This window comes from Saccopteryx bilineata, chromosome 1 (assembly GCF_036850765.1).
Source record: "Saccopteryx bilineata isolate mSacBil1 chromosome 1, mSacBil1_pri_phased_curated, whole genome shotgun sequence".
NCBI classification, from domain to species: Eukaryota; Metazoa; Chordata; class Mammalia; order Chiroptera; family Emballonuridae; genus Saccopteryx; species Saccopteryx bilineata.
The window spans coordinates 251560523-251576711 of record NC_089490.1 but is presented as its reverse complement, the minus strand read 5'-3'; the positions used below and the strand labels follow the sequence as shown (position 1 = coordinate 251576711).

The 16189-nt window shown below is 43.9% G+C and overlaps 1 protein-coding gene across 1 annotated transcript in view; it reads right to left on the bottom strand.

The window, feature by feature from the left end:
- Positions 1–16189, bottom strand: part of ITGA1 (integrin subunit alpha 1) — a 183594-nt gene that overhangs the window by 96344 nt on the left and 71061 nt on the right. The window contains exons 2-6 of the mRNA XM_066240685.1: positions 15893–16013; positions 6314–6426; positions 3232–3320; positions 3012–3123; positions 2277–2404 (exon numbers count right to left, since the gene is read on the bottom strand). Of these exons, the coding sequence (XP_066096782.1) occupies positions 2277–2404; positions 3012–3123; positions 3232–3320; positions 6314–6426; positions 15893–16013 (563 nt within the window). The remainder of the gene's footprint in view (positions 1–2276; positions 2405–3011; positions 3124–3231; positions 3321–6313; positions 6427–15892; positions 16014–16189) is intronic.

The following is a 16189-nucleotide window of genomic DNA, read 5'->3' as shown; positions in this document are numbered from 1 at the left end:
TAAAATCACACGTTCAGATGACTATAAAAGTTGAGAGATTTTAAAACGTCCCAAGATTGTTATCCGCATTGGGAACAAAGGATTGGCAAGGAAGGTAATGAAAAGGACTAGACACCTGCTATTTCGGGCCCTCAGGTGAGACCAGCTCTGAGCCTCCTGCAGAAGTAGAGCCCTCGAAAAAAAAAAAAGGACACTGGACTGTAGAACGAAGGGTTGTGTGCGCTCCTCTGCGGTCAAACAAGCAAGGAACCTTCAACAGGTCACTTAGCCTCTCGTGTCCCCTCCACAAATTGAGATTCTTGGCAAAACAACCTCGAAGATGTCTTCTGGCTTAATTTTATGGCTCTATGAAATGTTATTGAACAAGGAGAGAAAGGATAGGGGAAGAGGAAAAGGACACAGGAAGGGAGAGGGGTCTTCAGGAGAGAAAATAAAGGGGTCCGTTTGGACCGGGAGGAGGAACAAGTCACAATTCTGAAGTAGGTTTTTTTTTTTTTTTTTAGGTGAGAGGAGGGGAGATAGTGAGGCAGACTCCCTCATGTGACTAGGATCCACATGGCAATCCCATCTGGGGTCAATGCTTGAGTACCGAACTATTTTTAGCACCTGAGGCTGATGTTCTCCAGTGGAGTTATCCTCAGCACCAGGGCCATCCCCTGGAATGAACTGAGCCACTGGCTGGAACCAACTGAGCCATTGGCTGCAGGAGGGAAAGAGAGAGAGAAAGGGGAGAGTGGGGGGGGGAGAAGCAGACAACTGCTTCTCCTGTGTGCTCTGAGTGGGAATCGAACCTGGGATGTCCATATGCCAGGCCGACGCTCTATACACTGATCCACCTACCAGGGCCCTGAAGCGGCCTTTTAAAGGACATGAGCTGCCTGACAGCCTGCAGCAGGAAGACACAGACCAGCCTTTCTATGCCTCTGGTGACTCATTGGGAAAGACCAATTGCAGAGAAGCTGGCATCCAGAAAAATTTACACTTTGTGATGTGAAAAGACAATTATCCTAGAATGGTTTCACACTGAGTTCAAGTTCTTTATTCTCCCGTTGGAGAAACTCACACTTGTGCCCCACCCAGCTCTCCAGAGAGACCCACGCAGCGGGAGGACATAGCCATGTGGCATTGCACTTAGAAGGCTGAGTCTATTTCTGCAATCTTCCACTACCATCTTTTTGGGGGGAAATGTATGTTTCTGTATATGTTTACATATATTTATATGGATACGCGCACAGATATACATGCCCATGCTTTCATATCTATTTGTATGTGTATATGCACCCACGAACACGATGTACACACATGTAAGAACTTCCGTCCCAGTATTAATGTGGCTGTGACGAGCACTGGTGGGGACAGACAGCTCTCTCAGGGCCCCATTAATTTCCTCACAGCAGAGCGGTCAGAGATAGGAAAACTCCTCCCTCTCCTACCGCACGTACAGTCCCCGGTTCTCCCGCCATCCCGTGGTCCCCAAACCAGGCCACAGGGTTGACTCGGACTCTAGTGCTAATCGAGTGAACGCTCGAAGCATGGACCCTGCTTTGACATTTAATTTGCCTGTTATCCATTGTCTTCTCTCTGTTTTGAGCCCTCTGGACATAGTGGCCACATAAATGTAATAAAAATTAGATTCATTAAACCCAACCTCAGCGTCTGATGTGGGAGAGTCACATGAGAGGGTCCCCTTGTCCATCCAGTGGCAATCAAGGGGCCGTGTTTAGAAACAGACACCAAGGGGTGAAAAAAGACATAAAAAAAAATCTGTCCGCCAGCCTGCAGCTAACGCATGGAGCACTTGTTTTCTGTTTAAGGAAATAAATTATTAAATATAGGGGAAAACCAGACTGTAAGCGATGCCCGGTGGTCAATGCCTACTGTATTTTTGTGATATGAGAATGGAGGTGAAAATGTGGTGGGTGATTTGGGATGTCAGGTTAGCTCCCACAAACTCTGAAACCCTGCTCTGACTTCACCAAGGTGGCTACACACATTTCATCATTTAAATATGTTTTTACAGCAAGCTCTAGGGGACCTTTCCCAAGAGCACTGAAAATGGCAGCTTTCACAGTATTTTCTGTTAAAAAAAATCATATGGTCTGCCAATAAACAACCCCTTTATCAGGAATTTGAACCGGGTCATGTAATATAATATAAAATGTGTTCTGAACTTTAGCTTTATTAATTAATTCATTTTCAGACTATTGTGTTCTACTAAAAATATTCATACATTTTAATTTTTAAGACAACAGAGGTCAACACCCAAGGTTACATACCTGTGTCTGTTTAGGGCCGATATCCATTCTTTCCAGGAGGTTGTTCAGAAATGCCGTGACGCTCTCCCAGGGGTAAATGCTGTTGGAACCATCCAGGACAATGACAATGTCCAGCTGGGTGCTGCATTCTGTGAAAGAAGGAAGTCACCTGTAAGGATTCGGGGGTCTGTGTTTTCAGAGCTATGCGGGGTGTCTTCTTAGCTGAGAGGAGCTGACTTTTAAACCCTCACTGATGCATTACGAAGGGGAGACCTGGGCTTCTATAACCAGAAAACGTCGTTTTAGAAAAAAAGTAAACATGATACTCACTGCATACACTATCAATGGATTTTTGGAGTTTGTATCAAGTAAAGCTCATTCCCGACCTGATTTTAATGCACAATGAATGCGTGATCTCTGGAAACTCTCCATACGCATGTTAGAACGGTTCTCATTTTGTGCATATCTCAGATGAGGTTGCCAGCCTCCAAGAGACTCCCCCCTTTCAACCAAAACAACATTGGCGACAAGGTTTACACACTACTCTGTGAAGGTCATTTGCACGACTATTGAATTCCGAAGACAGCAGTGAGGTTCAGTTAGGTACTGGCAAAGCAAATGCTGACCTAACTTGGTCATGCTGATAGCTGAGAAAATACGTCCGGCATTTGGGTATGCTCCTGTGTATACACACGTCTCGTTCCCTGCTGGCACTTTCCAGCGTGAAAGGGCACGGAGAGGGGACACAACCAGTACCTTGCACGGGGGCAATGGAGTTCACGACTTGAAAGGTGGGGCTGACGTCGGAGCAGATTCCAGTTGTGTAATGCAGATGTCCACATCTGTAGGCATACAGGGGTCCACATGCCTTTTCAAAACGAAAAAAACCACTATGAGATTTAAAAAATGATGTCACCGCCTTGACCAGACCGACAAGGGCGGTTCATTACACTATTGAGACCCTTTGCGGTCTTACCAGGAAGCCTCCATTCGGGTTGGTGACGAGTGTGGCTCCGAATGTCATGTTCTCCTTTACTTCTGTGACGTTGGGAATTGATGTGTTAACTAAAAAAAAACAAAAACAAAAACCAAACAAAAAAATAGAACAAGATTTTATAAAGGTGGAAAACAGAGTGAAATTGTCCTCTAGTTAAAACTTTCTACTTGCTCCGCTCATAAGATAGCACATTCTTCCTTTTGTTTGACTGAACGGTCTTCAGAGCATCATTAAGGGAAATGATGAACCCGCTGGGGCTGCAAACATGGCATAGGTCCCAGAAACTTTGTCTGTTCTGGATCGCCGTCCCAAATAGTTTTGCTGAACTGGAAAAGAACGCAGCATTTCCTATCAGGGCTGCGAGGGTGTGGGGCTGTCTTTCACATATTTTTGTTAACTAAAACAAATAAAAGTTTTTAGTCTCGTAATATGGCACACGGGATGTCAACTTACACACTTGTCTTACATGTTATATCCACATGTTACATGTGACCAATGATGAAACGTGACTCTGGCAAGAAGAAGGAAAACGGAGAGAAGACCAGAAAAGAAAACTCAAATACAGTTTTTTTTCTGACCATTAATTTTAACATCATGGTGGGGGAGCATCATGAGGATTACAAGGAAAACTGGAGGATGATTAGACAAGTGGTCAGGAAGTGTGGATTAAAAAACAAAAAAAGACACGGTGAAGGAACTACCTTTGACATCCTAAATAGGAATGCTGGGTCTTAAAGCACACCGATGGGCAAAATTGGCAAGAAGGTCTGCTTATTCACATTAAAAAAGAAAGAAAAGAGTGGAAGGAAGGAAGGAAGGAAGGAAGGAAGGAAGGAAGGAAGGAAGGAAGGAAGGAAGGAAGGAAGGAAGGAGGGAAGGAAGGAAAAAGAGAAAGAGAAAGGGAAAGAAAGAAAGAAAGAGAAATAAAGAAAAAAAAGAATAAGAATGAAAATAAAAAAAGAAAAAGAAAAAGTTAGACAGAAAAAGCAAAAGCTTCTAATCCCTGTTTAGCAGAGCACTGATGTACTTGAATGTGGCAAAACTCAAATCCAAGAGAGATCTGTCTCACTGTTCATGCCTAGAAATTTTTCCTACCTTAAGACTATCTATATATGGATTGAAAGAAAGGAATGGAAACTCAGATTCCTGAATGGGCCACTGACGTATGAATCTAAACAGCAGTCTCTGCCCCAGAGTTTAGTCTGATTTGCTAGGAAAGCCCCTGAAACTGAGCTGAAATCTACAATGGTTTTGAATAATCCGCATTGGAGTCTGTTACTCGGGGGTGAGCATCCCTGAAGGCGTTAGGGATGACAGTAGAAACTTCCCGACTCTTCCTGATGTAGCTAGGATCTCCAGCTCACATGAAAACTCTGCTCCAGTGCCCAGTGATGGGGGAGTAGCTCCAGTCAGAACAACTGTTCTACAAATAACTACTGATATAAACACAAGGCAGTGGGGGGGGGGGGGGGCAGAAATGAGGTACAAACCAATCGTCTGCAGGCAATGGAAAGCAACTCAGAGCAGATAGGCACTGGAGGGGAGCCTATACTTGTCAGAACAGATTGGCAGGGACAAGTTTCTGGTCTGGTGTGTGTGTTTGTTTCCCTCGAGGGAAGAACCTCAGATGGAACTCTCTTAGTCTTTCTGCCTTGGAAAAAGAGAGGACAGATGTTGGGGCAATGACAGCAATGGTGAGGTCAGGGGGGTGTATCTTGGAAAGTAGAGCCTTGAAAGGAGAGTTCCAATACGCACACAGGTACTCTGTTCAAATGTCTGAATGGCCTAAACCAGTGGTCCCCAACCCTCGGGCCACAGACTGGTACCAGTCCGTGGGCCATTTGGTACCGGTCCACAGAGAAAGAATAAATAACTTACATTATTTCCGTTTTATTTATATTTAAATCTGAATGATGTTTTATTTTTAAAAAATGACCAGATTCCTTCTGTTACATCCATTTAAGACTCACTCTTGACGCTTGTCTCGGTCACGTGATACATTTATCCGTCCCACCCTACAGGCCGATCCTTGAAAATATTTTCTTACATTAAACCGGTCTGTGGCCCAAAAAAGGTTGGGGACCACTGGCCTAAACCACATATGTGCCAGGTAACCTTCAACTACCCTGGCTTCCCACTGCCGTTTGGAAACTAAGTTCAGCCAAGAAAACTGCCTGCTCAGACAAAAGGTGAGACTACTCCAAGGCATATAACATCTAGATCTCCACACTTATAACTCAAAAGTGTCATTCAGGATACTGTCCCAAATTACTAACCCTAATGAGACACAGAACAATGTGACCCAACTCCAAGAGAAAGATCATCAATAGAAAGTGATGTTGAGATAATTCCAGATGCTGGAATCATCAGTAATGGATAAGAAAGCAGCTATTATAACTATGCTTATGAACATAAAGGAAAAAATGTTCACAATAAATGAACAGATAGAAAATTTTTACACAGGAGAACTAAAAAATACAGTATCTTAAATACATCTGCAGGTTATGAGTCATTTCCACAGTACTTACTATTGTATAGAACAAGACAGGTTTCCAGTTCCTGGGTAGGTCTAGCAGGAATTTTCTAGTTGTGTTCTAACTACAGTGGTGTTTCCATCCAATATCTCTATTTCAATATAAATGTACCTGCGCTCTTCTCTTTTAAAAATTTGATTTATCTCTTCCAATCCTTCTTGTGCCATTTAAAAAACAAAACAAAACAAAAACTAAGTTGAGTTTCTTGGAGGAAATGTGATGGCAGGTATATTCGGAGCAGTTGTTTCGTGTTACCAGTGGTTTACACGAAGGATGCTGAACAACGGAGGCAGTTAAAAGTTGCAAAACTAGTGAGATCTTCTAAAGCTATGGCTATTCTCTAATGAATTTCTACAGCACATGAAGGGCAGAGGGAATGAAAATATCACTTTGTGTAAATCTGAAGAAAAACGTCTGAGAATGTTTATAGGCTACTTTTAATATTTTCTTGAGTTGGTTGAAATTTATTTTCATTTAGAATACTGGCCATAATTTAGGACCAGACTGAACATTTTGACTTTACGTACCTGGTAGGTCCAACTTTACACAAGGTAATGATTCTCCCCTCCCGACTGGACACTTATAGACGTCCCCAGTTCTGTTCTTGGGCTGGCCAACTAAAGGAGAACCAATAAGCACCCTGGAAGTTAAATAACTCAATTAACACTTTTGAACAACAAGAAACATTTTATTTTAGTTATTTTATGACTCTTCTAAGAGCACTGACAGCAGTTGCCACAGACATAATTAGTCATCCTCTATTATTAAGTTGATATTATCTAAAATACACAGTGTCTTTTCTAAATTGCAGATTGATTTGAATTTATAAAAAACCCATAAAATATATAGGAGAGAGAACTCAAAATATTTCATATTATTTTATATTACTCTATCATATTTTTTTAATTTGTGGGCCGAGATAATAATTATTGGTTAAGCCTGCTGCTGTGTTAAGTTTATAAAACACCCATGAAAGTATAAATGAATTTTTCTCATCAGAAACTGATAATTTGATAGAGACATTAGGAATAATAAACATCTGATCATCATAAAATTTAATATTAGTAGATGCTAGATGATAGGTACTTAGAAAACAAGGAAAATTGGCCCTGGCCGGTTGGCTCAGTGGTAGAGCATCGGCCTAGCGTGCGGAGGACCGGGGTTCGATTCCCGGCCAGGGCACACAGGAGAAGCGCCCATTTGCTTCTCCACCCCTCCGCCGCGCTTTCCTCTCTGTCTCTCTCTTCCCCTCCCGCAGCCAAGGCTCCATTGGAGCAAGGATGGCCCGGGCGCTGGGGATGGCTCCTTGGCCTCTGCCCCAGGCGCTAGAGTGGCTCTGGTCGCAACGTGGCGACGCCCAGGATGGGCAGAGCATCGCCCCCTGGTGGGCAGAGCGTCGCCCCCGGTGGGCGTGCCGGGTGGATCCCGGTCAGGCGCATGCGGGAGTCTGTCTGACTGTCTCTCCCTGTTTCCAGCTTCAGAAAAATGAAAAGAAAAAAAAAAAAGAAAACAAGGAAAATTAAGAGACCCAGGTTAAAATCATCTATGTGTCTTTTTAAGACAGAATTTTTAAAAAAAGAATCACTCTGTCAATAATTAATGGAAAAAATAAAATCGTGATTGATTTCAGTCCTAGCAAGCCATTAAACCAGGTGTTCTGTGAGATCTGCAGAAATGGGATGGATGAATGGGGCTGATTTTTCAGGTACTAGGGCGACTTCAGAGAGCCTGATGCTCTGCTGCAGAATTGCTACAGTCATAGACTCAGAGACCAGAGACACCGCCTGCTAGCCACCAAGGGACTCCAATTATGGACCGTACGGCTGCCTGTGGCGCTGCCTTGGCCTGCATATTTACTAACGTCTTCAATGAAGACACAAAAAGCATAAAGACACTCGTTAAGTAAATCAATATGCCCATCGGGGCCTTCGGAAGTATCTCAACATTCTGGGAAAAGAAGCTTACACAAACTAGTTAAAGTTTATGTGGAAACCTCTGTCAATAACTTCACTTAACTGCATGCTATGATCGAGATCCGTGCAGGATGTGGGAAACCCGACTAAGTGAGAGTTCGTGTGAACATGCCATAGGGGAGTGAGTTGACAGCAATTACCCACAAGCCAACAGGGTATTTTGGTGCCAAAAATGCAAATGTGACCTTCGGCTCTATAGCTGGAAATAAATGCCCCGGTCAAGAAAGGCGATAGCCCCTCTGTGCTCCCTTCTGTTAGGCCATGTCTGGAATCTCCCAATTAAGAGGGACAGGGGCACAATGGAATGCATTTAGGAGACTATGACTCAGAGTGTTAAGCGTCCAGTCATTTTGTCCAATTAGAGATGCTTGAGGGAACGGCGGGAGTGTTGAGCATGCAGGAAAACATCTGAAGGAGAGTTGAGAGATTATACAGGGGTGTGGGTGGACAAGGCATATATTTTTAAACATTTAAATATTTGAAAGTATGTCATACTGAAAAGGGATGAGATTTATTTTGTGTAGGTCCTTTGGGCGAAGCTAGTGTTAATGGAAATCAGTTTTATAACAATTGTAAACACCGAATTGTTGAACAGGCTCCCTAAGACATCGTCATGATATAAGGGCTTTGCAAAGCCATTTCTGATATGAATAAACAGCCATAAAAATGTTCCAGGCCTTCAATATACAGTTCTTACTTCTGGGAATTTCTTCTAAAAATGACCTAAATTAAGGGGGAAAACTTAATGCATAAAGATTATGCCCAAAGTGATACACAGAGTAATGAAAGATTAAAAGAAATATAATCAACAGCAAGGACTAATTAATCACTGTAAGTTCATTCAATGGGATAGTGTGCAGTCATAAAAAAATAATAGGTAATGAGACAGCATGGTAGGACTAACAATTATTTTCTTTTACGTAATGTAAAGTAAAACCTACCTCATTTAATGATAACCTATGACTTCATTTAAAGTGAAATGTAACAAATTATATTTGATGTAGCCATTATAATAGCAATGGTAATCATAGCTAGTAGTTCATGACTTTATGACATGTGCCAGACAATGTTCTAAGTGCTTTCCATGTACTATGCAATTTAATCTTCTGGAGGACATACAGTGTGAGCTTTGATGCCAGACTTCATGAGTTCAAATCATGGCTTTACCATTTCCTTCGCTGTATGGTTTAGGACAAGTCAATTCCCCCCCCTCCTGGTCCCTTAGCTTCTTCATCTGTAAAATGGAAATAATAAAGAGTGGCTATCTCACAGAATCACCAAGAAAGTCAGAGGTTAATGGATGTAAAATGCTTATAAAAGTATTTGGCTCATAGGATGTACTATCTTAATGTTAGTTCTTTGAATTATTATTATATCTTTATGTTTGTTTCTTTTTAAATGATGGAACCACTACATCTATGCAAAACATAGATTAAATGTGAGTACACCAAAAACATAACAAATTATATTAAGAAGGTTGTGGTTAGGTTTCCTCACCCCCCCCCCCCCACCCAATATGTTCAAAGCCATTTAGAATGTGGTTGATTACATTATTTTCATAGTTAAAACATTTTAAAGTATTGAGCCTCCTGTTATTATGGAAACTCTTTAATTTGAGGTTAGATAGATGGATCAACATTTATTTAGAACATTCTACAGGTTCGGCCTTTGGCCAGGCCATGGGAATATAAAATGAATAAAACACAACATTTAGGTTGTTTAAACTTAGAGGGGAAGCAGAATTAGAAATGTACCATCACAATGCTTCCATAAAGTCTCAGGAGCAAAAAAGAACACTGCTCTTTGGACAAGTTCAAGTAGCTCCCTGCAGTTGGAGTAGATGCTGCATCTGGAGAGGTAAACAGGCTCTGATCATTATCGTTCTTGTAGTCAACTTTAAAAACTTGCAGTTTATTTTATGGAGCGGGAAGGAGGTTGGTAACCATTGAAGCTTTCAAAGAGGGATGCGACAGGATGGACCCTAATTTAGAAAACATCTTTGCTTACAGTGCCATAAGTAAATTTGAGAAAGGGCCAAATTAGACTCAGATAGTGAAGGTAAAAGTTCCTAATGTCACCCAGTTGGGAAAGGAGGACTTGAATTAAGAAAGTGAAGTGAAAGGGGTCACTGATTCTAGAAATCCTTAGGATATAAGCTGTCAGAGTTTGGGTCCAAAGCAGACCCCAGACAAGGACTTGGGTGCAGGTAGCTTTTGGGGAGGCAATTCCAAGAATGCACAAGTGTGGAGAGAGGGGGGGAATGATGGAGGGAAAGAAGAAAGGCCAATAAAGAGTGCAGGTGACAATTACTTCTGTGGGCACCTTGGCTCTGTCTGTCTGGGGAACATCTGAGACAGCACAGGGAACATACACAAGCATGGCTGATACCCCAAGAATCAATGCCACCATATCAAGAAAGCAGAGTGGGAAGAGAGGAGAAAGCTGACACCCAGGGGAAATTACACAACATTTAATGAGTGAAAAGAGGGAAGAGGTGGGTGTGAATGACCTCGAGGAAGAAGGGCAGTCAGAGCCCCAGGGTGTCACAGACACCAATGAAGGCAAGAACAGTGGGGCCAGGGGCCAGGATTGTGAGGACAACCTCACTGCAGGTAATGCACTGAAAATAAGGGCGCTGGGCCTTGTCCATTCAGTGTGAACGTCTCTGTATGAAGGCGAACCAGGAAGGGTTTGAGTTGAGTTGAATTTAATACAGAGTCAACCTGGATATGATTACATGATGGCGGGAAGGAACCCGGAACGAGACTAAGGCTGATGTCTCGGGAGAGGGAGGGGGTCCCCGAGCAGGTACAAGGGGGAGGATCAGAAAGGCAAGTTTGTCTGAGAAATGAGGACGGAGCCCGGGTTCCCTAGGCAGGGCTCTGTATGGCCCGGGTCCGGGAGGTTTGTAGTGTGACAGCCAGTCTGGAGCTGGGTGCACCTGTGTGATGTCATGTTGCCTCTCCTCCCTCCTGGAGGCAGAGTCTATCTCTCCTCCTGTTGAAACTGGGATCTGCGTGATTGATGGAAGATAGCAGAAAAACTGCTGGGACTCCCGAGGCTGGGTCGTATGGCCCTGCAGTGCCCACGCCCCCATTTTGGGAAACCTGCAAACATGGGTGCAGTGAAGAAGCCGAGAGTCTAACCTAGTGGAGGATGAGAGGCCACCCGGAGGAGAGGGGGCTGGGGCCAAGGGCAGGAGCTGCCGGACCTCAGATGCTCCAGCCCCAGCTGAGGCTCCAGACAAGTGCAGCATCAGGAACAAGAATTCATGCAATTCCCTAGACAGCAGGGGCATGCCTGCTCAGTCCTCAAAATCTTGAGCAATAACAAATTATGGTGGTTTTAAGCTGCTCAGTTTTGGGGGTAATCTGTTATGCAGAAAGGGAGGATAGAGTTTTAATTCAGTAGTTTACACCCTCCCTCCCTCCTTCCTTCCTGCCTCCCTCTAGCAAATGAGCAGTGGTCATCTGGTGAGATTTGGCAGGAGGGGTGGTCTGGTGGTGGGCTTGTGCAGTGGTGGAGACTTTCACTGATGAAGCACCATAGGCTGGTCAGGCGGCCCCTCATGCCACGATGTCGTAGGTCACCTCCTCGCAGGGTGGCACTAGATAGCGTTTTCACAGCGGATGGGAGGTCAGCCTCCAAAGGCCCTTTGCATTCTAAGATCCCATCGTCAGCACAGAACAAACTGAGTGTACAGAGGAGACCTGATTGGTTGGGAAACATGTACCCTGAATTGGGGGAATGTTTTGGATAGCCAAAAAAGGGGTGTCCCAAACAGCATGTTCATGGTCCAGTGACTGTGAGCTGCAAGGCAGGAGGGACGGGAGATCGTGGACAGCTCAGGTGGGAGTGTGGAGAGAGGCCAGCGAAGGCTGACATGGAAGGAGACGAGGCAGCATGGCAGGAATGCGGGGTCGGTGTCCCCAATGCAAGTGGGGCAGGTGGGACAGGCCAGCGAGGGGCTCTGATTGAAAGGAAAGGGTCTGGAGTTTATATTAAACTTCCAGGGCAACAGAGAGGCCTAGAGCCCAGTGATCATTGGAAACAGCCAGATGGAGCACTGGACCACGGCCCGTTGTGTGCTCTGGGTCGGTAAGGACGGAGGTGCGAGAGCTCAGAGAGAGGCAGCGGTAGTCAGTCAGGACTGACACAGGGAGCCGGGAGCTGCAAGCCGGGTAAAGAATGGGTTAACAGGACGCTGCCCAGGACACAGCTCTGCCTATTTCCCTCGGGGCTATTCTGACATTAAGCACGCAGCTCTGCAAAGCACATATATCTTACCCCTTAATCCTAAGCAAGCCTTCTCTTCCCAAGCTGCGCAAAGTAACAGAATCCTAACCCTTTACCAGCACTGCATTTGTGGAGTTTCGATCGTCTCCAAGGTTCCCCATGCCCGTTATCTTGCCCTTTGTTTCCTCACAGCACTCACCCATTCTGACATGTGATCTAACCAACCTGTTCACTAAGTTTATTATTTCCTTTTTGTCTCCCCCCACCCCTTCCCCAGGAGAACATAAGCTCCATGGTAGCAGTTTTCATGTTTTATTCACTCATGTATCCTTGGTGCCAATAACAGGGCCAGGCACAAAACAGGCATTCAATAAACATTTATTGAATGAATGAATGAATGAATGAATGACTGTGTCCAATATTCTAAGAACCTAGGTAGGGCAGATCTAGGAATTTCAGGCTCATGTGACCAGCGCAGAGGTTCTAACCAGGAAGTCTTTATTTCCATGTTAGAGGCTCAGTATTTTGCTTAAGCAGAATGTCCCATGTGCCCTTGGGTAACACGGGAGGCTTCTTCACAGGTCAAGGTTGCAGGGAATCCTTGACGTCAAGGGAACTGGCTGGGAGTTAGGGGGCTGGTGTTCCACATCCTGACCCCCCTCCATACTTGCTATATTCAACCTTTGGCACTTCCTTTGCAGTTTCCTGTTTAGAAAAGGAAGATGATAAGGGTGACATCTACCCAAACACTCAGGGTCAATATAACCCAAGGACCCAAAGCCATAGATTGCTCAATGAACTACAGATAGCATTGTTTTATAACGGAATGCGAGCTCACTTTAACTCGTTACGTGTTCTTCCTATATATTAGAATCCCGTTTTTCATTTGGAATTATTGTCATGATTTTCCCAGGATGATTAAGTTGGAAGGGTGTTCTGGACCTCCTTCTGGATCTCTGGAACAGCATCGATGAACTCCAAGGTTGTGAAGGTGAGGGAAGAAATCTCCACACAAGGCTCCAGTGACGGTACAACTTGGCCCACTGAGAAGTGTGTGCTATTCATAACAGTCATTGCAGCCATTATGATGTTTATTTGAAGAGTAGCTGGTTTCTAACTGCTCTGTTTTATGTTTATGATTATTTTTTTTTCTATATATAAAAAGAAAAAAGCCCAGCTTCCTGGTGCGGGTTGTCTCATGTTTACATTGGTTCATGAACAGCCATTTTACCTAGCCTTTTGCGGATGCACAAGCCAAGTCACCCTCAGAGTGCCAACCAAGCCCCCCCTTCCCACCGCCAGCCAGGTTTTAAAAAAATAAACAGTGTAAGTGTCCGGTCCTCTCAGAGGGTGAGGCTCACAGAGGCCTGTTCGCTGCGGTGCCCTGCGCCCTGATGGGCACAAGCGGGGGAGTGGCGTGAGCCTAAGAAATGACAGGCTTGGCAAAGAGAACACTTCAACTTCAAACGATATTATAAGCAATCTAAAATAAACAGTATACTAAATATATAAGAGAAAACTTGATAGAGATGTTGGAAGATCTTTTCGCCCCAAGCTCTGAACGGGCTTTATTCAAAAACACATATACACAGGAAACAGGATATTGATCAGCCACGCCCACCAGTAAGCCTCACGTGGTGGCACACGGCAGGGCCCTCTAGGAAACGGCATGAAGCAGACAGGTTCTGATTTGGATGCCGGCTTGAGGATTGGCTAGGGAGGGGTCTGCATCATGAAAGTCTACTGTGAGAATCTCCACCCGCTGCAGCCACCCTGAATTGCTGGAACAGCAACTAACAGGGCGGGTCCCAGTGCTGGAACAGCAACTAACAGGGCGGGTCCCAGTGCTGGGGGGACACAGCCGACAACAGCAGCGTGGAGAGCCCCGCGCCAATGCCCTGTCCTCTCCCGTGTGGCCAAGACCTCGCGGTGCTACGATGACCGCCGGGTCTGAAAGGCGTGGGCAGTGCTGAGCGCATTTAAGTTTCTGCACTTTTTCAAAGCAAAATTATTAAACCCATTATACTCTGTGAATTTTTTTTTCCTGAACTACATTGTCATTTCTCGGTTGCTTCAGCTCATGCTAACCATAATGAGCCACAGCTGACATTGATTGGAGCTATAAGGCATTCTGTACCAAGAAAACAATAGGGTTTTGCAGCCAAAGATAGGAAGTAAGTCACACTTCACAGTATCCATCTGAAAGGTGACCAGGGGCATCAGGATGGGATGCCTTTTCTGTTAACTTTGGGTTCTTCCAAAATAATTAAAGCAATACTTTTCCCCATACACAGACTACACTAGCAATGGGCCAAGAACTCCTTCTTTGCGCTAATTCAGCCAAGATGCAGGATGGGTCAGGGTGATATTTTTTTTTAAAAGATCTGTGGTTGCTGAGTTTCTGAAACATGAGCAGTAAATATGATTTAGTAAGGTGCCCAGCCCTGCAGAAAAATCACAGAATCTGTGCTCCCCCCAATGTTTCAATTGGCCCACAGTTCATTTCTTAAAGTAAGTAGGCATCCTATCTGATTTGACAAAGCCTTGCAGAATACTCAAACATGTTTCCAAAGTTTATTTTGCATTAGCAGTGCCTGGGTCTCTTTGGGACAACATGCTGCTACCACGCAGCCCTGAAAAGGTGGGGCATGTAAATTTCTATTGTTTGCTTACTTCTAAACTCAGTTGGCCATGCTGTTCTTGTTGCCTTGATTTTTTTCACATCTTTTCCCATAAGGTCATTGTAAACATGGAATGTCAAAATGGAATTAAAGTAGATTTGACCTCCATATACATTCAAGTGCTCGTAAAATCTCACACACGTATTAAGAAGGAAAGTGTGATACTACAAACATAATTCCTATCAACATTTATTTTTTAGTCTAGTTCTATAAAGAAAAAGGCATTAGACGGGGAGTGGAGAGACTCAAGTTCTATTTTCAGCTCTGGCCTTAAAGAACTACATTTCTCTAGTGGTGTCACTTTTTTTTTTAACCACTTTATTGAAATAAGAATGGCAGATACAAAGCTGTACCCATTTAATGTATACAACGTGTTGTTTGGAGATTAGTAAGTCTGCAAAACCTTCATCACAGGTTATGGTCAGAAATATATCCATTACTGCCAAAGGTCTCCTCCTGCCCTCTTTAGTTATTATTATTATTATTATTTTTATGATAAGAATACAACATAAGAGAACATCCCTGTGGTTACCAGAGAGGAAGGAGGCTTGGGGTGGACAAATGGGGTAAAGGGTCAACTAGGTGGTGATGGAGGGTAACTGAACTTTTGGAAGCGATCGTTTTGTAGTATATGGATGTCACTTTATAATGTTGTACACCCAAAAGTTAGTTATACAATTAAAAGTCATAAAAATCATGCCTAGAGTGAACTGAAACAACATAACAGTGTTTAAAAGTATATAAAAGAAATTCAGTAAGCTTCCTACTAAGTAGTAGACCACACCCAACAGCTCAGTACAGCACCAAATATATCAGCCCAATATGACATTGCAGAAGCAACATTAACCCTTACAAGGACAGCACCTCATCTGCCTCCCAATCCTTGCTGCCTAATGTCAGCTACTCTAAAACTAGAACAATTAAAGAGCTCCTGCCATAATAACATAATTGCAGAATGACTATTTTGGATAAGGACCTTCTTTGAGGTCAACCCAGGCTTCCACAGACATCTCTAACCACTTCCTTTAATATTGCTAAGAAAGGTTTCTTTTTTTTACTTCGTCAGTTTCCATGACCAAATGATTAGACTGCATTTCCTATTATAAGTGATTCATGCTGTTGAACTCTCATTCATAAAAGTGTTGCCAAATGGCATTTTTCATTACCTTATACGAAAACTAAACAACAGCAGCAACAACAAAATGGGCTGGCTTACCATTTTCCTTCTTCATTTTCATACTGCTGAACAGTATACCCAAACATGTCCTCCACGGGGCCGCTGAAAGTCATGGAGTTCTTCACATCCACATTGAATGACGCACAGAAGCCTAGAACGACTGGGAGAGGGAAAACAAGGACCAGTTACACAGAGTCAGCAAAGATTCTACCATGGTTTTTTTTGTTTGTTTTGTTTTTTGTATTTTTCTGAAGTTGGAAACAGGGAGGCAGTCAGACAGACTCCTGCATGCGCCTGACCGGGATCCACCCGGCATGCCCACCAGGGGGCGATGCT